This window comes from Panthera leo, chromosome D3 (assembly GCF_018350215.1).
Source record: "Panthera leo isolate Ple1 chromosome D3, P.leo_Ple1_pat1.1, whole genome shotgun sequence".
Taxonomy (NCBI): Eukaryota; Metazoa; Chordata; class Mammalia; order Carnivora; family Felidae; genus Panthera; species Panthera leo.
Genome location: NC_056690.1, coordinates 22,611,854 through 22,636,639, shown reverse-complemented (window position 1 = coordinate 22,636,639; position 24,786 = coordinate 22,611,854). Strand labels below are relative to the sequence as shown.

Sequence of the window (24,786 nt, the reverse complement as noted above, 5' to 3'; positions counted from 1 at the left end):
CCCTCCTACCACTACTCCAGGAGAGCCCTGGTGACAAGAACTAACTGATTTTTTGGCCAACAGGGACTCCTGTGTGGGACCTCCAGGACTCAGGCATGGTCTAAAAGCAAGCAGGCAGCAGTCTAGAAGAAAGGTGCTTTTGGGCCCACCTTGGGGTGGCAGGGAAGGCTGGAGGACTTCCAGGTGGGATGGTCTGGGAATCTCTAACCATGTTCAGAACCTTCTGGACTATTGCAAAACAGCAAGAAAGGAAGAAAGATCGGGGCGCCTGGGTGGCTCAGTTGGTTAAGCGTCCGACTTAGCTCAGGTCATGATCTCACACTCTGTGAGTTTGAGCCCCACGTTGGACTCTGTGCTGACAGCTCAGAGCCTGGAGCCTGCTTCAGATTCTGTGTCTCCCCCTCTCTGCCCCTCCCCTGCTCATGCTCTGTCTCTCTCTGTCTCAAAAATAAATAAAAACATTAAGAAAGAAAGAAAGAAAGAAAGAAAGAAAGAAAGAAAGAAAGAAAGGAAGGAAGGAAAGAAGAGGCTGGGCTTCAGAGGCAGGTAGCCTTGGATGGGAATCAGGTGACCTTGGCTAAGTCACATCACCTCTCAAGGCTTCAATTCTCCCCGAGGTGAGAACTGAGTCAGGTGAGCCCAGCCAGAGCCAGCTACACAGGGACAAACCAGGACCTCAGGCAGAGGGGCTGGAAGGAGCAGCAGAGTAGCCATGGCTGAGCTCAAACAACCCCCATGGACCACAGCCCAACCCTTTATAACTATAAGCCTTTATTAATAAGTCAATAAAAAAGGGAGAAAGATGTAAAAATACTTTTCTTGGAGGCCCCGGGAGGGGCAGGCACTGTCAGAACTCACCTGGCCAGGGAAGGTGACCCAGCCAGAAGCAGAATGGAGACCAGGGCCCTGTCCAAGGGAGCAGCTGGCTCAGGGCACTGAGAGGGGGGATGTCTTGGGCCTCAGGCAGGGAATGTGCAAACACTGAGGCCGAGCAGGGAGTGAGGGGTGAGGGCTTCCTGGAGGAAGCCCAGAGCACCGTGTTCCCCTGCGTGGGCAGACACGCATGTCCACGTGAGAGCCGGTGCCTGCACGCAGCTTACATACAGAGAGCAGAAGGAGGGGTCCCCCAGCAGGAATGGGGGTGGGGAGGACTCATCCCAGTGCTTGAGGAAATAGCTTAGAGAAGTCTCTGGAAGCCTGGGGTGAGGGGACAGCATGGAGGCCTCAGGAGCCCTGGCCGTCCTGCCGTCGTTGGAGGACCTCAATGGCGCTGCCGATGCCATCCTCAGGCACCTGCGGGCAGGTGGACGGAGAGAGGGGTCAGGGCCATGCTGACTTCCTGGCCCAGATGGACTACATCCTGTACCCTCCCCACTCTCCTGGGCCTCAGTGTCTTTCCAGGAGCCCAACCCATGGTGCTTACCAGGGCATGGTCAAAGTTGAAGGTGCTGATGTAGTAGGCAGAGATGTCGGCCGCAGCCAGGGGGCCTGCGATCTGAGCCACGATTCCACACTCATCTGAGGGTTATGGTGGGGGGGGAGGGGGGGTGCATGTGGATCATCCTGGTTGCCCCCCCCCAGGTTCCCCCCAAGTCCCCAGGCCACAAGGAGCAGCCCTTACCAAAGCCCAGGGGCTGTCCACCGATGCGCACCATCCTCCACAGCTCCCCCGAGGAGCTGGTCAGCAGGAGGTCACTGGGGAACCTGGAGAGGCAGGCAGGCAGTGGGCAGGGCACCCACCTGTCCCCTCCCTGCCCCAATGTGAGCCCCTGGGAGCAGGTTGACCTGGTGACCTCAGAGTCTGATGCTCCACCTCCTCCTCCCTCCCTAGGACTGGCTTAGGATCTATGGTCCACTAGGGGTCAGGAGTCACATACTTTTTCTGCGTCTCAGCATCCATGACGATGGAGATGTAGCCCTCGATGAGGGAGAAGGCAAAGAATGTAATAGAGCTGGGTCCAGGACCACCAGAGGCTGCCTCCTTGGGGGCACTGGGAAGGGACAGAAGGCTCAAGTGCTCTTCAGGGCACCCGGCCCACTGCATCTCCTCCTATCTCTGGGCCACTCTCCTCCTCTGTCCAAGGGCCCTGATCTCCTGATGGTGTCAGGTGGAGGTGGGGGAGGACAATAAATCTCGCCTGTTCCAAAGACACTGGACCCCAGGGCTGGCAAAGGACCAGACCAAGGCATGGCTCGGGGTTGTCTGTTCACAATACAGGAAAGGGCTGCAGCTGTGGCATCGAGATCTTCCCTGAACATCAGTGAGGGGCACACGGGTATCACAGGCTGCCAGGAACCCAAGACATAGAACAGGGCACAGAGCTGCAGAGCTGAGGGACAAGCGGAAGGTAGTGGAACACAGGATGGTGTGAAAACAGAAACAAAGTGCAAACAAGGCCCACCTGTATGAGTAGAAGAGAACATCGATGAGGGTGGTAGCAATGGCTGGCAGTGTCTCAGGGTCCAGCGTAAGGACACAGAAGCGGTTCTGTGGGCTCTGGATGGGATGCACAGTGGGGCTGGGCCCTGCTAGGAGGGACCAGGCAGCAGCCGGTGTTAAGGAGACTGTGGGTTGGGGTGCCCCCTGGTGGCCAGATAGGGCCATCTGGGTGGGGTGTAGGGTCATGCTCTACAGGAACCCACCTCTTTTCTCCACATTTCCCTGTCTTGTGAGGCAGTCAGTATCAGCTGGTATCCCCATGCCCGCAGACCAATCCTCACAAGGGAAGGGTCCCGGTGGGAAGAGGAGGCCCTGCCTAGGTCTGGGTGTCAGAGGGTAACCTCACCATGCTGAGAACGGGGAAAGCCATTGCTGGAATCATCCCTGGCAACAGGCACAGGCTCCCCGCCCACTTCTCGGTAAATGTTGAACTCCTGGGATAGCGTGTGGATCACCACAGACAGGTCCTGTTCCCGCACCTGGACCACAGGGAGATGATATATCACATGAGCCCCCAGGCACCCATACCCACCCTGCCCTGCACTGGAGCTTGCAGAAAACTCACCAGGATGAAGTCCGTCTGGTAAGTAGACAGCATCAGCACAGACACATGGTGCTCGGCCAGTGGTGCAATGACTGAGCGCGCGATTTTGGTGACCCCAGCAGCCTGCACTGCTGCGCCACTGTGGGATGACACGTTCAGCACCAGCCATGTGGCCTCAGCCACTTGAAGGAACTCAGATGGGGGTAGTTCTGTGAGCAGAAAGTATACACCATGTCAGGACCTACTGGGCTGTCCCCTGCCGCTCAGTTTCCCTGTCTATGCCTTGGCAGGGGTGGAGAGGGGGGAGGTGGGGCGTGCTCTACCAAGGTAGGAGCAGGTCTGGAGACTGGGGCTGTCTCCCTCTCCTAAGTTCTGCTCCTGAGAATTGCATGTATGTAAGGACTGAGAAGTTCTTCAGGTGCTGGCCTGCCAGGGATCCAAACTTTCCAGTTAAGACTGGAACTCCAGATTTAGACAGACCTGGGTTTAAATACCAGCTTCACCATTTACTTGCTGTTGACCTGGGGCAAATGATTTAACTTCTCTGAATCTCAGTTTCCTCATCTGTAAAATGGGATGACAGCATTATATCTCATGATGGCATTCTTTGGGTGAACAGAGGTTTTATACCACCTGGCACCACCAGGGGGCGCAAGCAGATCAGGTTGGCAGAGAGATGCCCTTCTCCCTTAGCAGACACAGACTTTCCCGCATTACAAACAGGGAAACTAAGGCCTGGAAGGGCCCAGCGGATGGGCCAAGCCACAGTTTCATGGCCTGAGACTCCAGACCTGTGAGGACGGGTCAGGCTGGCAGGAGTAGGAGCCAGATATCAGCTCCAGGGACCAGGGAGGGAGGAACCAGGCTGGAGTCCAGTCTGGAGCAGAAGCTGGGGCCAAGGTGTCTGCTAATCTCCCAACCGCAGCCAGGAGGACCCCCAGGACCCTGCCCTGGACTGGCTGCCTGCTCCTGCATTCCTTTCCCAGCCCTCAGACTCCTGGAGTTCCCAGACCAGTCAGGGAGGGGATGATCCGCACCAGGGAGATAAGTCTAGCGTGAAATAATGGCCAGGGGGATATAAATGCCTCAGGAACACCCCAATTCTTGCTCTGAACTGTAACTGAAGCCCTGCTACTGGCCTGAGGCTGCCAAGTGCCTTTCAAACCCCTGTCTATAAAGTTCTCATGGGATTCTATTAGGCAAGAACCATAACTATACCCATTTTACATAAGAGGAAACAAACAGCTCAGAGAGAGGAAGTGACTTGCTCAAGGGCACACAGCCAGTGAGTGGCGGAGTCAAATTCGCATCCAGATCTTGGGACTCTGGATTCCAGCATCTAGTGAGAATCCCACAAAGAGGGGAGCACAACATCCTTCCCCAGCCCCCACCTTTGAAGCCCTCCTCGTCCACCATGAGCGTGTAATCCTCGGGGGTCTCCGTCAGGCTGAAGAACTTGCACCTGGATGGGGGTGGGGGGCATCTTCAGCCTGGGTGGAGCGGAGGGGGCGAGCAGACTTCACTTCAAGCGCCTGGAAAGATTCCTGCTTGCCCCATCAAGCCCCAATTTTCTTCCCGGGCCAGGGGAGTGTGGGCCTCATCACCGGAATCACAAACTGTTTTTCGCCTACCGACCTCCGCAGAAGCTCCGGACCGTCCATTCCGGAAAGGGAGGCTCACCCGCGGCGACACCCCCGGGGGCGTTGGACTTTGGGCCCCCTAGATCGGTCCCTCTGACCCGATGGGAGGCATCTGGAAAAAGCTCCCCATAGTCGCCAGGAAGGAACTGCGTCCATTTGACACCACTCGGAGTTAAGCATTGCCCACCCCGGGTTGTTTGCGCCTTAACTAGCTCTGGGAGGGGGCCTCACGGGGCCGGATAGGCGGCGGTCCCAGGGAGGTAGGCCCAAGCCGGATGGAGGCCGGGACGGGGGGGTGGGGGGGGGAAGGGGTGCGGGGAGGGCGGGGGGTAGAGAGGAGAAGGGCCCTCCCCGCCCGCTCCCGCTTGCCCCGCGGCTATGTTAATCTCCCGACCCCGTCCCGGAACAACAGCGAAGCCCACCCCCATCTATGCCTCCGAACCCGGGCGCGCACCGGCTGCGGCGGGGTAGGAAGAGTAGCTTGATGAGCGGGTGGGTGTAGAGCCAGAGACCTGGGCGGGCGAGGCTCAGCACCCGCACCCGGTGCTCTAGGATGTGCAGCTCCATCACGGTCCGCGCGGACCCGACCGGGTCGCCAACCAGACCCAGACCGCCGCGGGGGGCGGGGCGGTGGGGGCGGTGCCGGGGGCTTAAAGGAGCCGCTCTGCAGCCGCTTCCACGCCGCCCGCTAAGCCGTGGATCTTCCTAGCCCCATGCCGTGTCCACCTCCCTGACGGCCACGCCCTCAGGAATGAGCGGCCTATCTGGAGTGGCCACGCCTCCTTTTTGAGGCCAGAGCCTCTTCCCTCGTGTTCCAGCCCGCCGAGCCCCGCCCCCGATGACTCCGCCCCTTTAGCGTGGGCTGGAGATTTTAGGCTGATCCCACCCCATTGAGTCCTCCAGGCCCCGCCTATGCCGCGCCCCCTCAGCCGGCTTTTCCGCAGGCCTCCTGCCTTGCTGGGGTCGGGAGCATGGGGGAGGTGTGGAATAGGTTTTTGTCCTTCGGGTCCCCATATGGGTCTTATGATTGATATCCTTGAGGCTCCGAAGGGCCGTGAGGCGAACCAGGGCTCAGCTGGGACCAGAGTGTCGCCTCCAAAACTCTGGAGTATGGAGGGGTATGCTGTAAAGCCCTTGGTGACCCTGTGATTCTCTCCCAACGAAGTGTCCTGCTGCCTTTCTCCCTCTTCCTCTTGCGGAGGAAGAATGCACTTACTCACGGGGGTCATAGAGATAGGGAGGGCCCCAGCCACTTATGTCTGAGCAACATACTGTAGGGTAGGGTAATGAAGGTGGCCAGGCTTATTTATGGCTTGAGACCCCTCAAGACTAAGCGCTTGGGCCAGGGATGCCCCAGGCTCAGACTTCAGTAGACACTCCCATGCATCTGGGGCTCATGGGTACTCAGATCTCAGACTTGAGACTTGAGCCCTGTTGAGACCTCCCAAAGAGTGAGCCATTAGCAGAACCCAGTTGGCCTGAGCACATGTAAACTTGCTTCATGCCCAGAGAGGCCCTCAGCACTGGCAGATGCCCCAGATCTGAGGCTTGTTAGGACCAACTTGGGCTCATTTCAACATTAGAATGTGTTCTGCTCAGGCTGCCTCAGGTCTAAGAAGACTTCAAAGTCTAAGCAGGCATCAGCATACCTAGGCTGGCTCTGTAGCAAGACAGACAGAGCATGCTCTGGGGGACCTTTGTCTGGCCCAAGCATCCTTAGGCCTCAGATCTGAAGCTTTGAACCAAACAGGTTAAAGCAGGCCTACACAAGCCTCCTGCCTGCTCAGAAGCCTCTACTGTAGGTGGATGGAAGCTGGGCAGCACCCTCCCTCCCTGGTCTCTCTGGCTCAGGGGGCTCCTGTGGAACACTGCAGCTGCCACATCCTGGCCTGTTCCCTGGAAAGCCAGGGGGAAGGGAGTCCTCAAAACCCCTCATGACAGGTACAGATGGGGTGGGAAACCACAGGAGTGAGGGGTGGGAGGCAGGAAGTGGTAGCCTGCCCTGATAGACTCAGAGGCGCTTGACCTCCCTAGGCCTCAGTATCCCCAGCTGTACCAGGACAAGATGTTCCAGGCCCAGGCCCTGTGATGCCTGAAAGCTCTTAGGGAGGCTCTATTCCTCCCTCTCCCACCCCCTCCCACAATGGCCCAGCCCAGCCCAGCCCAGCTTGATAGCCTGCCAGGAACAGACGCTATTGTTTGACTGGAAAAGCTGCTTCCTCAGCAGAAGGGAGGGCCTTTCCCAGGGACACCCTGTCCTTACCCTCACCAGTCATCAGGTTGTGACCATAGTGCCTGCCTGGGCCCTCAATGGCATTGCCAGGTCACCAGGCACGCTGCTCAGGAGAGGTAACTGAGGGACTCTAGGCGCAAATCAATCAGCTTCATCTTTCCCACTCAGCTCCCCTGTTTGCTCATCTGTAAAATGGGGATAATAAGAGAGCCTACCTGATCAGCAGGTGATATAACCAGCCCAGCCTGGCACATGCTGAGCACCAGGAAATGACAGGCAGCTTTTTATCAAAGACCCAAACTTCTCCCCTCACCCCTCTACCTAAAGTGGAGGTCTGGACTTAGCATGTAAGGGCATTCATGGTCCCCCACCCCTGGCTCCAGCACTCAACCTAAATGAACACTCAGACCCTTACTGGGATCTGAAGTGGTATCCAGGTCAGGCCTTGGTGGAGGAAGGCCCTGAAAAGACCTTCTTAAGGAGCCCCTCCCCCTCAGAGGTGGGTAGATATCAAGGCCTGGGAAGCAGGCCCCTGCTCTGCTCCAGCACTGGGCTCTAGCTCCGGTGACCCTCATCTATGGCAGCTGGTGGACATGGGGAAGAGTGGATAGGGTGAGAGAAAGTGGGGGCCAGCAACAGGACTGGCCTTGGACTTGGCATCCCCTATGGCAAAATCATTTCTAGAGAGGCCCTGGTGCTGGGCTGGGGCAAGGATGGGGGGCTCTATAGGGCACAGAGGAGATGCTGAGCACAGAGGTAGCTCTCCTTCCCAGTCCCTAGTTGCACAGCAACTCTCTACACAAGCCTGTTTATTTCTGTACAAAATCATTTTTCTATTTTACACAAAGAGCACCCCACCCTTTACCCCACCCTCTCTCCTCACAACAGCACCCTAGCCCTGGGGAGCATCCCCCCAGGAGGAGGGGGCTGAGTGAGGCACCACCCATGGGTCCTCACTTCTGCCTGTCCCAGCTGGGCTGGCCCAAGCTCCACTCTGGAGAAAATAAATAAGGAGGCTCAGGCAGAATCTGTGCTGGGCCAGCCAGACTCTCTGCCACCCAGTGGCCAGGCAGCTGGGCCCTCAGTGCGTGGGCTGGCCCTTGAATGTCAGTTCATGAACCGTGTAGGTATGTGGAGACCCCACGCCACAGGCCTGAGCTGCCAGGGTTACAAGTAGGTGTCCTCACTCTCCTGGGACGTCAGGCTCTCCTGGGAATGGTGGTGGGCTGAATCCTGGGAGTGGTGGTGGGCTGAATCCTGGGGAGCTGAGTCCTGCGGGGCTGAGTCCTGGTGGGCTGGATCCTTTGGGGGTACATCCTGTGGGGGACATGCATCTCCTGCAGCAGCTGCCACCTTGGCTTGACTTGGGACTGGGGGCTTGTCCAGCTGCCCACTTGCCTTTGCCTGCTTCCACTGCTCCTTCTCCTTCTGGCTCTGTTTGGGTGGCTTGGGCTTGCCTTTGGAGCCAGGGAGGGGGGCATCCGGGGGCAGGCGGATGGATGGTGAGGGTTGCAGTGTGGGCCGGGGGCCTGGCTCCGCCTCCAGGATGGCCTTGGCACCATGCAGCCTGGGCGGGGAGCAGCACTGCAGCTCACCCCGGGTCTCTTGCCAGCGCCGCAGCTGAATGAGGTGCTCACGTTCAATCTGGCGCTCTGTCACTGGCAACTCTACCACCTGTGTGGGTGGTGACAGGCAGATAAGACCAGGAAGAAACTTCCCCTGTCTCCCAGCCTGGTGTCTGTTCTCTCTCAGTGTCCTCCAGTCTTGGTCACTAATGGTTGACCTTAGGAATAATGGGGGTCTGGTTCCTGTGGTGATCACAAGTCCCAGAGCTGAGTGCCAGGTGAGCCAGGCACTTAAGGCCCACTGCCTCAATGGAGAAAGCTGCCCACAACTCATGAGTCCACTTGCCCAACTATACGTCACCAAAGTATAGCCCCTGAGAGACAAAATTGCACAAAAGAAAGAAAAAAGGGAAAATAAAGCCAAGGCCATGGATGTGGTACCAGGGAAAAAGAGAGGTGATGAGTTGCAGCTTCTCTCATTCCAAAGTGGTTCAGAACTTGGGAGGCCCTGCAAACCTAGGCCTCTCTGTGACCCTGTCTTCTCATTGAGACAGGAGGATAAGGTCTACCCATACTATCCTAAGCTGCTGAGCACCAGGCCTGACACCAGTGACTCACCTTCAAGGGCAGAGCTACAAGGCCCCTCCCAAAGGACCCCCATATCTCCTGCTCCCACCCAGGGGTAAGGGAAGGGTGTGGGTCATACCTCCTGGACCAGGAAGGCCTCCTGCATGATTTTGGGGCTAAGGCTCCGCAGCTGCTCGATAGTCTCATACTGGCCCTGGCAGGCTTTGAGCTTTTCAGGGGAGCCCAATGCATGTTTCAGCAGCACCAGTCCCACACGGAAGATGATCTTGACTCCTGCATGAGGGGGTGGTAAGGGGCCTGTAAGGAATTTCTCTGGAAATAGAGGCCGCCTTGGGCTGGGTTAGAAGCAGGGGTGCTCCCCTGAGCCCAACCCAGTACCTTCGCAAAAGAACATATCCCAGACGCGCAACACAGAGCTCCAGGGCAGGGTGCGGGCAAAGGCACACATGAACCACTCTGTCATGTACAGCAGTGGGTCGATCTTCTGCCTGCTGAGGTGCTTGTGGGCCACGGGTGACACCTTCTGCAGCAGTGAGAAGAGGATCTCCCCATCCAGTTGGATCGCCTCCTGGGGACACAGCAAGGCCATGGGACCAGGAATGTAGGCTCACAGCAGGCAGGACAGAGACTATGCCCTGGCTCCCAGTACCAGGCAGGCATTCATTCATCTCTCAGGCAGCTACTGCCTGTAGGCAGCCAACCTTGTGTTGGGTGCTGGGATACAATGAAGAGCAAACAAGACATAGCTGGTCCCCCTCATGGAGCATGTAGTAAAAAGGGGCAGACAGATGAATTATAGGAGCAAAGAGACTAGGAGCAGGGCATAGGGGGTGGCTAAGTGCCCAGAATATGGCAGGACCAGGAATGCTGGATTAGCATGTGCCAGAGATCCCACCTGTCAGGGTCACAGAAAGCTCCCTAAGGGCTGAAAACTGAAGGAAAGCAGGGGTTATTAAAAGAAGGAAGGGGGTAGAGATTTAAGCCTATGCCAAGGCTGAGGTAGGGAAGAACTTGGTGCACTGGTGGAACTGAGATCCTGACAACAGCCAGACGGCTTGAAGCAGGGATGGATGGCAGGGTGGAACCGATGAGTCTGGAGCCTAGAAGACCTGATCGTGTCAGGCCTTGGGTCTTCAGCCTGAAAGCAACAGAAGTCTGGGAAGGTTTTAAGCTGGGGCAAGAGTGGCTGCGGAGAGAAAGGCCTGGAGAGGCTACAAACAGCAGGTCCCAGGCCAGGTCTCCAACCACAAACACTCACCAGTTTCTCACTGTAGTAGCCAGGCAGGTACTTCTCACAGATCTGCACCAGGCACCAGAAGGCTTGCTGAGGGCAAGAGAGACATGAGGTCTTGCTGCTGGGTATTCCCTGCCCACCTACTCACCCGCCCAGGGCCTGGTGGTACCTCAGCAGGCATGTGCATGAGCAGAACAGCAGCAATGGGCGCCTGGGCCTGGCAGTATCCCTCCTCAGGTCGGTATAGGGTGTAGGCCTTCAGCACACGGAATAGGTCCTGCTGGCTGTGGAAGGGCCAAGTGGGGCAGGGAAGATAGGTGTGACTCTGCCATCCGCTGTCCTTACCTATGCCCTACCAGACCAGACCTGTCTTAGAATTTGCTCTTCTCTGGTGACCTGACTGTGGTCAGCAAGGGGTCAGTCTCCCACTGTAGCACACAGACTCTCACAATACCAGAGAAGGGAGGCAGGAGGGCACCCCCTCCCCCAGTTTGAAAGGTGAGGGCAGAGGCTCAAAGAGAAAGCAGAGGCAGAGCCAGGCAGGATACCAGATACAAGGTAAGGGTGTGTCAGGGCTGGAAGTCTGGGGCTCTTACTCAGCAGTTGTGTCCCCTTGGCCAAGTCAGCTTTGTCCTAGGTGTCTGTCTTGGTCCCTTGGCCTGGCCTGCCTATCCTTCCCTTCCTACATACCCTCTGTGCACCCAATTATCTCTAACACTCTTTCTTACCACCAAAACTTATTTCTAGAAGAGGACCAGGCAAGCTCTAGCACTCTGGGGAGTAAATGAAAGTTGCCCCAGAGGTAAGAGGAGAAGCTAAGAAGACCCATCAGATTCAAACCAAAGGGAAACTCTAACAGTGGAGTTTGGGCCTGCCAGCTTCTGGACCCCTGAGATAAATCCAAACTCATTTTACCCCCTCTGCACTCTGAGGGACAGGGCTCAGAGCCACCTCCAGTGTGCAAGGCCCAGCCTACTCACCCATGGCCTCCCCGGGACACAAACATCTCATGGAAAGGGAACTGCCGGTGCAGGTCACGCTCAATCACATCTAGCCACTTGGGGTCCCCAGGGGACATGTCCAGCTCCTAGAAACAAGGTCAAGAGCATGTATTAGGAGTTAGGAATAGCTGCTGGAATATACAATTGTCCTGGGTACTGGAGGAGCCCCCTGCCAGGAGTAATGCCCACCCAATCCTATCATGAACTGGGCCCTCTTGAAGACAAGTCAGGAAGCTCAGGTAAGGAAGCCTGGGCAGAGGCAAAAAGGCAAGGAGGGAGGGCCCTAGAAACTCTGAGGGGTGATCCAGGAAGACCCATGTGGTCAAGTGTCTGTCATAGCTGTGGCTAGAAATAACCCCTAGACACTTTATTCAGGACTCACTCAAATACCTTATGTCACATCCTTAAGATGGAAGGCTACTATCAAAGCAATAGCTACCACCTGTCGCCACTGCTCTGAGCCACCCGTGGGCGTCACTGACTCTTTTCCTTAATCCCAAAAGTCCTACCATTATACTGTTCAACAGATAAGGAAACTGAAGGTCAAAGAAAAGTCACTTGCCCAAATCCTCATGGTTAGAAAAATGGTAGAGCTGGGCCTGGAAGCCAGGTTGACTCAGCCGTTGATCCCAACTCCTCTGCTCTCTGTCTCCCTGTGCAAGTGGTGTCACCTATTCAGGGAAGCGTGTTTGTGTGTGGGTGTGGGTGTGAGAAAGAGACAGTGAGAGAGGGAAAGAGAGGGAGAGATCTGCATAGAGTGTTATGTGGAAGGATATGACATTTGTCAAACCATTAAACTCAGCCATCTCTGGGTGCTGGGGTTTCAACTAAGTTTTACTGTTTTCTTTGAACTTCTGTGAACATTTTGTCATGAGAACCATTTTAAAAAACAAAGTATTACACAAACAAAAATCATTTCCTCATCATTTGAAATGTCTATATTGTGATTTGCTAGTTAGTTACATGGATATGTATTATTTGTCAAAACTCACTGAACTGCACACTTAAGATCTGTGCATTTTACCCTCTGTAAATTCATGCCCCAACTTTAAAAAAAGAAAGAATATATCAATAAAAAGGAAACCCAGAGGGCTGAGCAGGGAAACAGATTAAGTACATGTTGCCTGCGGGGCTCGTGCAGCATTAGGGAAAGCCCCTGGGATGAGGGCCAGGTTCTCAGCAAACACACCAGTGGGCACAGACCCAGGCTTTGGCCTTGACTGGCAGGTGTCTTCATACAAGCTCCTTTCTCTCTTGTGCCCTCTCAGTGGGGGTGTCCCAATATTAAGCTAAAAACCCTAGGGTGCCAGGTAACTTGACATGAGAGAGTGAGTCTGAGAGAAAAAACTGATGGAATGTTCAAGGCTGGAAGGTGGAAGGAAGGGCGAGGTGCCTCCACAGAGGGCCCTTGAGCAGGCACAGAGTGAAGAAGTGGGTATACAACCTCTAGAGTCCCACATATTCTAAAGATGGGGGTCTGTGCATGTCCTATGAACTTCCCAAGTCAAGCCCAGGGCTGGATACTGTCTGAGCACAATGCAGGATTGCTTTTGTCAGAAAGTGGAGGAGGATCCTACAAATTCTCCCGAGGGCTCTGGTAAGGTAGGGACCCGAGACTCCAAAAAGTCAGTTCCTAGGATGTACTTGCCTGACACCTCAGCAGCCCAAAGCACTTGACCACACATGGATGGGTGAGAAAGAAAAAGGTATAGCTGAAGGACCTATGGGGAGAAAGGGCTCTGGGAATCAAAGGCAGGTGTGAGCCGCTGGCAACTCATGCCACTATTGCAGCCTCCAAGAGAGCCTGAAGGCACTGGCACCATCATGAGGTGAAGCCAGAGAAGAAAACCGGGTAAGGAAAGGACTTGCCTGCCCAATGAAGGAGGAAGAAGAGCAAGTGTGGGAGAAGAGAGAACCACAAGAGGCTGCAGAACCTTCCCTGACAGCTGAGGTTGGGGTCAACTACCTGGATCTTCAGGGGAACACAGGAATAGGTGCTGTTATGTGCTGCCACCAATAGCCTGTCACTGTACCCTTGCCTTTGGCTGTCTTGTCCACAGCAGCCAGAGGGAGCTTCTCAACCTTGCTCACTTCCTCCATGTCATCCACAGGCAAAGTCCTTCTAGGTGTGCTCGAAAACTACTGTTCCAGCCCCCAAGACTGCCTTGGGGACCCACTACTCAGCTTCAGAGTATCTAGAAGGCCTTCCTGGGAAAAATCTACCTTTTCCCACAAGCAACTCTCAAGACTCCACAGAGGTGGCTGATTCCTCTCCAGACACACTATTCCCCACACACAAAATGCACACACATGCTCCATACTCTGCTATTCACACAACACGTGCTCACATTTGCTAACTATGGAACCAGGAGTCTGGCCAGGCCAACTAAGCTCTTGGCTCCTATGCCTGTGCTCTGGCAGCCAGAGGCAACCTTGGGGTGAGGTTCCCACCACTGAGTTTTTCCCTCCATCCAGGATGCAGCCTCCTGAAATGTAAGGGATGGGAGGAAGACACTGGGAGGTAGACTCTGGAGTCAAGAGGCTGCTCTAGTAGGACCTGGTATTGATGTTTGGTAGGACAGTCCAATCTGATTCAGAGCTGCCCTCAGCCAGACACTCCACCAAATCCCCCAGCCCCAGGGCCAAGTACTGTTAGTAAAAGGCTCTTACCCTCTTCAGGTCAACAGCAGAAACTCTAGGCTCCCCTGCCCCACCTACTCTTCTTAGGGAACAGGTTTGGCAAAACAGGAGTGTTTGCTGAAGCATGAAGTATGTCAACAAAAAGCTGGTAGCTGGCAGCTCTTTCTCACTGCCTGTCACCAGTCCCAAGAGGTTGGAAGAAACCCTGATGCCTACGGCCAGGTCTAGGAGGTAAGCAGGGGCAACCCCAGGGGAGCCAACTCCTGGAGAAGCTGCCCAGCCCAGGTGGGCCCTAAGAAGCCCATGAAAGAAGGAGTGTTCTTACTCTGGCAGTGATGGGGTAGGGAGCAGCAGGTGGGGAGGGGAAGGCATGCCTGCAGAGGACACCCTCTCTCGCCACTGACTGGTTTCTAACCCTTAAGGATACTGGTTTGGCTATGCCACCCCTAAGGCTGACAACTAGCAGCACAGGTGAACTGTGTCTGGCCAGCTTGGATGAGGCAGGAGAAAAGAGTTGAGGATGGCAGGCTAAGATTACTGAAGGTCCTGTGGTCCTGAGGGCAGGCCTCCAAAAGCCCAGAGCACGGAGCCCAAGGAAGTCAGGGAAGTGGTCTGAGTATCCCCTCCTGACAACCAAGAGCTGGGAGGTGGCCTGCTAACCCCAAGAAAACAAAACTGGGTGGTTGACAAAATAAAGAGCTGGAATGGAGGATGCAAAATCTGTCCATCCCACTGAAGCCTGCACAGTTGGAGCTTCAGATGGACAGAGCCCCCAGGAGTCACAGGTTGAATAGGCCTGGCCAATGGGGCATTTTATGGGTGGTCCTATTAACCAGCTCATATTGCTGAGGTCCAAGTGAGTACATGGAGGACTGCTGCCATGGGTAGGGCATCAAGAGACATGGAAGGGAGGGTAGGGTGAAGGAAGGGCCACTCACGTCAAACTTTCCAGGGTTCTGCTGTAGCTTCACCTTGCCTCCTGACAAGTACTGCCAAGCACGGCCCCGCAGAGAAGGTGGGATGCCCTTCTGGCACCGCAGACGGATCTGAAAGTCAAAAGGACTGTGCTTATACATCCACCCAGGCAGCTCCTCCAGAGGCTGTGTGCCAGTCCAGCTCCTCTATTGGTGTTTGGCGGGCTTTTAGTTAGCACACTGGGCAAGCCGTAAAGTGGAGAAAATAGGACTCCCCTCCTGCTGCTACTGTTGCTACAATGCATAGCCTAGGATGCTGGTGGGGGCCGGGGGGGTGGTGACAAGTAATGACTGTAATTAGATATGCTGCCACCAGGTGATGGCAGTCTCCATGTCCCCTGGTCCAGTGATAAAACAGGTTATTTCTGAGATCTACCACATAATTCTGAATCCCCATGACCATTTTCTGGACCAAAAATGGAACCATTCAAGTTGGAGGAGCCCCATGGGATATCACTAGGGAGGAATCTGCACGGTGCGGGGCACAGCTGCAGCTCAGGAAAGGGTGGCTTATGAGATGACCCAGACTGTGCCCAGAGACATGGCCTGGGCACTTTCACAGGGGTGTTTGTTTAAGTAGCCGTGTGGCCACCTAGAGTGGAAAGTCAGCAGAACTCAAGGGAGATGGGAACTGAGCAGAATGCCTCCATACTTGTTTTAGTCATGAATCCTCTCTCTTCTGCGCTCCTTGACCCTGAGCTCCCACAATTACCAGCCCAGCCCAAGTCAGAGGCAGCTTTCCTGGCTGCAAATCCTGATTCCAACCCTTGCTACAATGGCATGGGTCTTTCCTACTCATAGGAAAAGTCCCATAGACTGGGAGAGGTGAGGGAGAAAGTATCTGGGATAACTCATGACCCAGAGCTATGCTCAATTCTTATGCTTGCTGTCTTTAAAAGAAAAAGACTTCTGTGTCAAAATCCAGTTTGAAAAATCATCTTTTACGAATGGGAAAACTGAAGACAGAGTGGGAAAATATTAAGGTCACACCATGAGGAACCCACTACTTCCTATACCACACAGGCTAGGGGAATCCAGCCCCATAAGCTTTCCACTTCACTGGCCTCACAGAACTAGTTGGGAGATGAGCTCCACCTTGACTTTGGGACAGAATGAGACTGAGGGCAGCTGCTCTGATCATCCTCTTTGACCTCAAGGCCAATGGTCAAGGATGGTAAGACCAAAAGCAGAGGTACCAATCCTATAGAATGGAGGTGGGGGTACTGACCAATGACACTCCCCTCAACCCCTGCACTAAGCAGCCTGGCCTGGGACGGAGATGGGAGCTCAGGGCACTGGGAAGAGCAAGTGGATATGAGTTTGAGTCCAGTGCTGGATTCAACCAATCAAGTCTCATCAATAGTTAAAAACAGAATGGTAATACCCAGGATTCTATTAGAAGGTTGGGAAAATGCCTAGAATGGGGCTTGACACACAGTCTGTGTTTAATAAATGCCTTCCTTTCCACCCCTCCATCCCAGGAAGATGCCTGACACGGAAACCCCAGGGGCTCCTGCTCACACCTAACTTTCCCTTACCTGGAAACCCCCTCAAATAGTCCCGTTGGAATCTCTCAGAGGAGCACAGAAGGCCTAGCCTTCCTGATGATGAGCACAAACAAGAGAAAACTTTCCAAGGGTCAGAGAGTATCAAGAACCAGGAAGGAGACAGGCAGACAGGCAGGAGGCAATGGGGGAAGAGCAGAGTAGCTGGTCATGAGAGCTAAGCTGGAGCTTCTGGAACTGCTTGCAAAGGGGGGCAAGGAAGGGAGTGGAAGGGAACTGCCCCAGACTCTTGGAATAATAGTTTCCTGCTGTGTGGGATGAGAGTCTCCTTAAGGAGTCCACTTGGTCTGAGAAGGTTTTGGCAAAGGGATATAGTATGGCCTAGAGCCACAGGTCCTTTGGGCTCTCCCCAGGGCCAAGCTTAGCTGACCTAAGCCAGCTCCCACATCATCACAGCCCCCTGTCATAGTTGGCCTGCCACAGGGGAGCCCAGGAATACCTTCAGTTCATTAAGGCTCTCAAAAAGGCCCTGCCCTCATTCAGGCCAGAGCTGGGGAGGTGGGGATGGAGAACCAGGAGTATAGCCATCTTTTCCCACCCTGGCCTCTGGAATCCTCCTCAGCACAGAGGTGTTAGAGATGGCAATTTCTACCTGCCAGCCTTAGAGAGGAGGCAATGGTGGGGATCAGAAAAGAAAAAGCAAGAGAAAATGCTCAGCAAACAGAAAGCACAAGGGTTATTATTCTCTGACGACAGCTGAGTGAGGCCACACCCTGCCTGCTGAACTCTGGGAGAGCTAGGCCACAGTTTGAGCAGAGCCCTACAGGGGAAGACAGCATTCCAGCCACAGCCTTGCCTCCCTACAGGGCCTGGACCCCCTCCTGGGGACTCAGATTCTAAGTCCCAGGAGAGGTGTTGGGTCTGGACCCACTTCCTGAAGCAGGTATTGTCCTTCCTGTGCCATGACTTCCTGACCAAGGGGAGAGCCCAAGCCTGTGCAGCCAGACAGGAAGAGATCCTAGGGCCAGTGTGACCACAGCTGAGGTGGCAGGAGCAGAGAGCAGTGGGCTAGGGCTTCTGGGTAGGATAGGGTATAGCCTCTTGTGGTGGCCCCTGCTGGACAAGGGGAGCTCTTGGCTTCCTAACCACAGTGCCAGGGAAGCAAAGGGAAAGAGGAAGTGGTACTGCCTGCTCTGCTGAAAGGATCTCCCCAAGGCTCCCTTCTGGAATCCCCCATTTGCAAGGGATACTGGGACAAGAAGGATCCACCATCCCTGCTAGTCACTAATCACGAGATTGGAGAGGGATCTGAAGCTCAGGGTAAGAGCCTGAGGGGTAAGGAGGGAGGAAAATAGACTCCAGAGTCATGCATGACACAGTTGAGAAGAGCTGTCTTTAAAAAAAAATTTTTTTAAGAGAAATGTTAATAAGCAAAAAATGAATGCTCCAAAGCCTACAAAGAATAGCAAGAAAGAGCCTGGGCTAGGTGTGCCTCTTCTCCATAGGCACAAGGCTTTGCAGTCACCAACTGATGGGAGCCCCCCAACATGACTGTCATTTCCATTCAACCAGGGAAACTGAGGGTGAAGTGGCTCACACAAAGTTGCACAGCTAGCCACAGGCATGAAGAGGGGAAGGTAGTGGGGCTGGGCCCAAGCCCATATATGACTTTCAGGCCTGAGATTTCTGCTTGACCCTGCAGCCAGCTATGCCAGCCTAGACCAGACCAGCATGTCAGGTGATAAGAGCAGGACAGCAGGTTCACTCTGTGCAGTGGGAACTTATGCAGAGACACCCTGGCTATGAAGTTCTGGACAGGTCTCCACTAGGCCAAGGAGTAACTAGATCCTGCCCAGGTATCCAAGGACACCAACACACACATTGTGCTAGGCTACGATGTTCCTATGGGGCAATAGAGCTAGTGTCTAAAGAAAGACCAATTAGAAGAGGGCCAGAGGGTACTTTCATTTTAATAAGACCATTAAACTGCGAGGTTACTTTTCTTTGGCCAGGAGGCAAGAGGGAACTCATCAAATTCATCTAGAGGGTGGTGATGAAGAATGAAGGTACTAAATGTAGATTGCCTGGGTGCAAATTTTGATTTTGTGTGTCATCCATAAAGTAGGGGTACTACTGCTACCAACCTCACTGAAGTGTTATAAGGACTACTCAAGTCAAGTGTCCAGCACACTGCAAATGTTCAACACATGTTAGCTATTAGTAGTATTATAAAGTCCTCCCTGATAGGTAGTAAACGGCAGTAAGAACTTCTCCCAAAAGAGGGCTGGAGGAAAGCTACCTATAAGGGCTTTTGGCTAAGCCCTTTGAAGTGGCTTTGAAGTTTGACTCCAGGACAAAGTTCTAGGTGAGTCTGAAGCCATCTTGGAAGATCAAGTAAAGACTGGTCCCTGCCCTCCAGCCAGCTTCTGTTTCCTTTTCAGAGCTGGCAGACAGAGACACTTAAGGCTACTGGCAGTTGGAGAAGGCTACTGGCAGTTGGCTACTGCTCCTCTAAGCTGATACAGTTCCTCCTTCTTCCTTTTCTTCTCCAGGCTGCCAACTCCCAGCCCAAGGCCCAAGGCCAGGCCCCTCACCTTTTTGTGCTTCTTGGCCATCCATTTGTCCCAGTTGTTGAGCATGTCCAGCCACTTGGACTCCCTCTGCCTCAGCACCTCCAGGGGGACTTCCTCTAGTCTGTGGAGCAAAGGGTAGGACCTGTCAGAAGTGCCAAAGGAAGCAAAGGTCCTGGCTTAAGCCCCAGCCACCAGCCTTGTCAGGCCTTCATTACTACCCATCTTCCATCCCTGCTGTTCCCTTCAGGGCTGCTAACTCTTGAACACACTTACACAGATGAGAGGGAACGCTGCCTCCTCCCTAGAAGGCACAGGCCAGAGAGACACCAGGTTAAGTGCCCACTCCCCCAATGTGTCAAGGGGCCAGGGGTCACTGTGCCTCTCTGGGGACAGAGGTCTGAGTGCGTGCATCTGTGCACCAAAGCAAAGCATTCCTGTCCTGGGTCTGTCTAGATAAATAAGCCTCTTAGGGGGCCTGCATGCAAGGTGTAGAGCTGGATCAAAACAAAACAAAACAAAACAGTCAAACAAGTACATAAATAACATGCTCACCTCTTCATTCTAGCAAAACTAGTTATTCATAGTTTCCACAGTTATGCCCTGGCCCTTTCCCACCTCTCAACCTTGCTCATGCCAGTGCCTTTGCTGGAAGGGACTCCAAGTTGTCTCTACCTATCAAAATCCTACACATGCTTCAAATCCTCATCAAATATCACTTGTATTTGTACATCTACTAACTGAGCAGCTATCACAGCTGTGCTAGCATTGTTCTAGGGCCAGGGCTTCTGGGCAGGCTGTGAGGAAACACTCCTTTGACTAGAACAAAGTCCTGGCCTTCATGGCACTGACATTCTACTGGACTCTGAATGCCCACTAGAGTCAGTGGCAGAAACACTGGGCATGGAGACCCACCCCAGGCAAGAAGATCAGCACCGGAGCAGCTGAGGCAGGTTGGGGCAGAATCCCTGGCTTAGCCAGAGAGTGCTTCATGTGAGTAGGCTTCCTCTAAAAAGTGACTTCCTGAGAATTCCTGAGTTCAAATAACTGAGGGGCAAAGAGGAGTGATTTACAGAGTGATTATTCTACATATGCTTTCTTATTTAGACTACAGAGCAATATTGATAAGAAAAAAATGAAAAATGTATGTGTACACCTCTGTACACACACATACATGCTCTCTTCTTTTTTTATTTTATTCTTTAAGTTTACTTATTTTGAGAGAGAGGGGCATGATGGGGGAGGGGCAGAGAGCAGGAGAGACAGAATCCCAAGCAGGCTCCCCACCATCAGTACAGAGCCTGATGCGGGGCTTGAACTCACAAACACGGACATCATGACCTGAGCCAAGATCAAGAGTTGGACGCTTGACTGACTATGCCACCCAGGTGCCCTACATACATGCTGTCTTTTTTTTTTTTTTTAAGTTTATTTATTTCTGACAGAGAGAGAGGGAGACACAGAATCTGAAGCAGGCTCCAGGCTCTGAGCTGTTAGCACAGAGCCCGATGCGGGGCTCAAACTCATGAACTGTGAGATCATGACCTGGGCCGAAGTCGGAGGCTTAACCGACTGAACCACTCAGGTGTCCCAAGCTCTCTTCTTAAAATCATTTTTAAAGTGGTAGATTTTGACTTTCTTATTTTTAACATTTTTTTTTTCAATTAAAAAAAGTGCTTGATGTTATTTAGAGGTAAGATACCCAGGGAGGGTATCTTGCTCAGAGTCAAACAGCAAATCAGTGGAAAATCCCAGAATCCAAAGTTAGATCCTAGCCAAGAGCCTGCACTCAGTCCTGCCTGACCTCCCAGAAAAGAGTGCAGGGTCAGAAGCACTTAGGCAGCTGGGAGGAGGCCCTTAGGAACAGGACATAATGGGGCTAGGGCTTGGCCCAGGCCTTGATTCTCTAACGGAAGGAAATGCGCTGCTGTGACTTTTACTGGTTGGAAGAGCAGAGGGAGGGGCCTTGGCAGAGCAGGGGCCTCCCAGACACAAAAGGGCAGGTCTTCTTTATACACTTTATTCTGGGGAATTGCACAGGCCTGAGAGCAGCTTTGGGGCTGAAGAGCTGAGGAGGAATGGCAGTCTAGGGCAAACTTAGCCCCCTCAACACACTGACAAAAGTCATTCTCCTCTTGAACTGCTGACTCTCTCCTCACCACCCAGAGGCAGAACCAGGGTGTGAGGACACTTCTTTCCTTTCCTTCCTCATGGGAGAAAACCAGAGACCACACCTTTAGATCAAATAAACTGACAGATGCATGTCTCCAGGCAACCCCTATACACCCAGGAAACGGAAACCAAAGGCCCAGACACCACAGGGCATGCTGCCTCCCACCACCTACAAAGCACTAGCTTATACAAGTCAGGGGACGAGGCTTCTGGTTAGCTAAATGAAAGGGGATGCCCACACTGTGTTAACAGGAAGTTTTGGCAGTTGTGGATGTGGATAATATTTGATCCAACCCCTCCACTGAGCAGATGAGAAAACTGAGGCTCAAAGAGGGCAAGGCTTTTGCCTGAGACTATGTTTCCAGTGAATTCCCATGTGATTAAATACATGCCCATTTGATACTTCAACCCTCCAGGTCTTTGTTGATAAGATCTGATTGCAGGGCCTCAGAGATACCCATTCTCCCAATTGCAGATACACAGGGGAACACATTCAAGTTCAGTGTTCCTTTAAATGATGTCAGATAACAGCTTTGGCAGTTTCAAAGCCCCAACATCAAACCTCAAACCGGAATTTCAATTGGTTACAAAACAAACGACCATATTTCCTGGATTCTACGATGCTACTGACTTTAAGCTATACCATTGATTTGGCAAGATCTTCTCAGAAACAAAAAACCCACCACTACTTGAAATGTACATGTTAACTGAAAGATCTGCTTTGACTTTTAAAACCTTAAACTGGGAAAACTTTGAGGAAATAGGGTCATTTGAGTAGCTTCTCCTCCAATAGTAGAGGAGTTTAAGCCACCTGGAGATGGTGAAAAGGAAGACCACTAGAGGTCTGGTTGTACCCAGAACTCACTACACCACATGCTCTCTAACTGCAGGTAGATTTCTCTCTATGCACAGGATGTGCTCCTGAAAAGTTGCAGGTTATCCTTTTTTTAAAACCAGAAAGTTCACATATCCTTTGGTCTAGTCAGTCAGGATCTTAAAAGGTATCTGATCAAGACTGCTGTCTGGTATAGGAATCCCTTCTACAACAGGTAAGCTGCTTGCCCTCTTCAGACCTCAATTTCACTACATGATTAGAATGATCTGCATTGTGAATTGATCCTCAAAGGAAGCCCAGAAATGAGCCATGAGATGAAGATAGAGTCAGGTGTGTCCCTGCAAATGGCATGATGGTGTAGAGGCTATCTGAGGTGGTTTCCTCCTGACAGTGGAGGGAGAGCATGAGCCAGTTTCTAGTGACAAGGAAGTTGACCAAATGGCCAGTTTAAGGGATCAAACGGCCCACTGGGAATGTTTCAGGTCTCAGAGCTTCACTCTCCCTTCAGAAAACCCCTCTTTCTTTCAGGTGGCTTGAGGGACTCTCTGCAATCAAAAGAGCCTAATGAGGAACAGTCTCTAGTGGCCCAATCTATGCTGGAATTCTGCCAGGGATGGGTCTCATTATCACCAGGTGAAGCCACCCTATTGTTGAAATTTCTAGTGCTAAAACTTTCCTCCCCCGTAATGCCAAAACTTTCCTGGCACCATCTATCTATAATCTCAACACCCCCTCTTAAGGCTACACACATCTCAGCCAGATCAGTCTCATACCAGGCACACACATACTTATCCCTTGTCACCGACCCATCCTTACCTAGAATGCCCCTTCTTCTCCCCTCTCCAAGTCACAGCAACCCTTTCAGGGCCCAGTATAACAATAAAAATCACAACTGCAACAATACCAGCAGCAATAGTAGTTACCATTTATACATCATTTTCTACTTACCGATTTCTTCCTAAAAGTGTTATATACATTTTTATCATGTACCTTTCATAATAACCCTACCATAATATCATTCTTTTAATTTTCCAGAAGTAGAATCCAAGACTTAGTAAAGTTAAGTGACTTACTTAAGGCCAAATAGCTGGAAGAGACAAAGCTGGGACTCAAATCCAGGCCTGCCTGACTCCATAGTCCATGCTCTTGACCCTTGTACTATAGCCCTCTGCTCCTATAGGTCAAGCCCTCAGCCTCCATCCACATGGCCTCCACACTTGCTCAGATCTCATTAACTGTCCTCCAATCTGAAGACTTTTATCTTGACTTAGAATACCATTTCTCACAAGTTTTAAAACTGAGACCCACAATAAGAAACACATTATATATTGAGATTTTATACACACACACACACACACACACACACACACACACAGCTGAAATACATTTTATGAAATAATTTACTTTTTTTAAGTTTATTTTTTTTATTTTGAGAGAGAGTGTGTGCATGTGCACACACATGTGGGAGAGGTGCAGAGACAGTGAAAAAGAGAATCAATCCTAAGCAGTCTCTTTGCTCCCTCATTGGGCTTGGCACTCAGTCTCTAGAACCGTGAGATCAAGACCTGAGCCAAAAACAAGAGTTGGATGCTTAACTGACCGAGCCATCCAGGCATCCCATAATAATTTATTCTTACATGCACTCCAAAATTTTCAGTTTAGTTTTATATTATTCTATTTCTTCCTTTTTTTTTTTTTTTCTTTTTTGAGAGAGAGAGAGGGCACAAGTGAGCAAGAGCAGAGTGAGAGAATCCCACAAGGGGCAGAGAGAGAGAGAAGTAGGGCTCACCTGAAGTGGGGCTTGTGTTCACCTGAAGTGGGGCTCGAGCTCACCCAATGTGGGGCTCAAGCTCACGAACCGTGACGTGAGATCATGACTTGAGCCTGAGTCAGATGCTTAATGACTGAGCCACCTAGGCGATACCCCCCCCCTTTTTTTCTTTTAATGCTGTCCCAATCCCCTAAAATTAATTTCAGCAGTAATTCACTAATAAATCAAGACATGAAATTAACACTTCATTACACCTTGCTCATATTGCTTAGCACTGTCCCTCCCTAACTAGACTGGGTCTTGAACTTCTGTAACCCCCACCAAGCACCTCACAGGTATTCAACAGTGCCTGCCTGCTTTTCTCCATGACATCATTACTTTCATATGAATTGCCTTCAGGTCTACAAGCCACTGCTGCCTACAGCAATTTTATTTGTGCCCCTAATAGCTCAGTGAGGTGGAGCCCTCCTTAATTAATAGATGATTTACTATTTCCACTTGGTCCATGAGAGATTTGACCCAATCAGAGACGTTACATGACTTGGGCAACGTCACAAAGGTAATAAGTTAAGTGGCAGAACTAGGGCTTCCCCTCTGCCACAGTGACTCGTGTGCTGTTTTGGACTCCCCTGGGAAGACTATGAGGAAATCAGGCTATTCTCCAGATGCCACTGTGGGGATCTATCTCTAGTCCCCAAGCCCCTGAAGCCAGTCTATCCCCGTCAGTGTTCTGACTGCCCCAGTGAGCATCCTGCCCACTCCTAGTAATGCTCAGGGAAGCCAATATGCTGGATGGGCACAGGTTCCAAGCACAACCTCAGTTGGAGATGGCAAGCCTGGGCAATGTACTGTTTGCCAGCCACCCCTCCTGAGGGAGAGAGGCACAGAGGAGACAAAAGTGGGCAGCCAGGGGGGTGACTGAGCCCAGATTCTGTTGGGCTCTCAGGCTGAGCTAGGCTTAGCGGTGTTATGCCAGGCCATGGCCCAAGGCAGTAGTAACACTCTGCTGACCCTGTGCTCTGAAGGCTCCCAGTTACCTACTCTTTTCTCCAAACTCAGAACTGGAAGTTTCCA

The 24,786-nt window shown here is 52.5% G+C and overlaps 2 protein-coding genes across 8 annotated transcripts in view; both read right to left on the bottom strand.

Annotated features, from left to right (window-relative positions):
• Positions 1 to 523: 523 nt before the first annotated feature.
• On the bottom strand, positions 524 to 5,460 carry CASTOR1 (cytosolic arginine sensor for mTORC1 subunit 1). 5 transcript variants are annotated; one of them, XM_042909886.1, is made up of 9 exons: positions 5,079 to 5,460; positions 4,376 to 4,446; positions 3,006 to 3,193; positions 2,787 to 2,919; positions 2,403 to 2,529; positions 1,878 to 1,991; positions 1,622 to 1,704; positions 1,424 to 1,518; positions 524 to 1,293 (listed from the first exon to the last, which is right to left on the bottom strand). In XM_042909886.1, the coding sequence occupies exons 1-9, from the start codon at positions 5,189 to 5,191 to the stop codon at positions 1,225 to 1,227; spliced, it is 993 nt and encodes a 330-aa protein (XP_042765820.1). In that variant the 5' UTR covers positions 5,192 to 5,460; the 3' UTR covers positions 524 to 1,224. The 5 variants fall into 5 exon arrangements, with proteins under 5 accessions (XP_042765820.1, XP_042765821.1, XP_042765818.1 ...); XM_042909887.1 differs by having other exon boundaries at positions 2,403 to 2,526; positions 5,079 to 5,327; XM_042909884.1 differs by lacking the exon at positions 5,079 to 5,460 and adding an exon at positions 4,665 to 4,866.
• Positions 5,461 to 5,546: 86 nt separating this feature from the next.
• TBC1D10A (TBC1 domain family member 10A) overlaps positions 5,547 to 24,786 on the bottom strand; it is a 33,241-nt gene continuing 14,001 nt past the window's right edge. For all 3 annotated transcript variants that reach the window (XM_042909881.1, XM_042909882.1, XM_042909883.1), the window contains 8 exons: positions 18,959 to 19,058; positions 14,824 to 14,931; positions 11,225 to 11,331; positions 10,414 to 10,528; positions 10,269 to 10,334; positions 9,389 to 9,578; positions 9,129 to 9,283; positions 5,547 to 8,531 (listed from right to left, as the gene is read on the bottom strand). In XM_042909881.1, coding sequence (XP_042765815.1) covers positions 8,025 to 8,531; positions 9,129 to 9,283; positions 9,389 to 9,578; positions 10,269 to 10,334; positions 10,414 to 10,528; positions 11,225 to 11,331; positions 14,824 to 14,931; positions 18,959 to 19,058 — 1,348 coding nt within the window. In that variant the 3' untranslated portion in view covers positions 5,547 to 8,024. The remainder of the gene's footprint in view (positions 8,532 to 9,128; positions 9,284 to 9,388; positions 9,579 to 10,268; positions 10,335 to 10,413; positions 10,529 to 11,224; positions 11,332 to 14,823; positions 14,932 to 18,958; positions 19,059 to 24,786) is intronic.

Bases quoted from the DNA above. Each gene is read 5' to 3' on its own strand.
- CASTOR1 (XM_042909884.1), bottom strand. From the start codon at position 4,804: ATGCTTAACTCCGAGTGGTGTCAAATGGACGCAGTTCCTTCCTGGCGA. The intron at 1,992-2,402 runs GTGGGCCTTGTT...GTCCCTTCCCAG, and splicing joins GTTCTCTTCTACTCATACAG to TGCCCCCAAGGAGGCAGCCT. The intron at 1,519-1,621 runs GTAAGGGCTGCT...CATAACCCTCAG, and splicing joins TGGACAGCCCCTGGGCTTTG to ATGAGTGTGGAATCGTGGCT.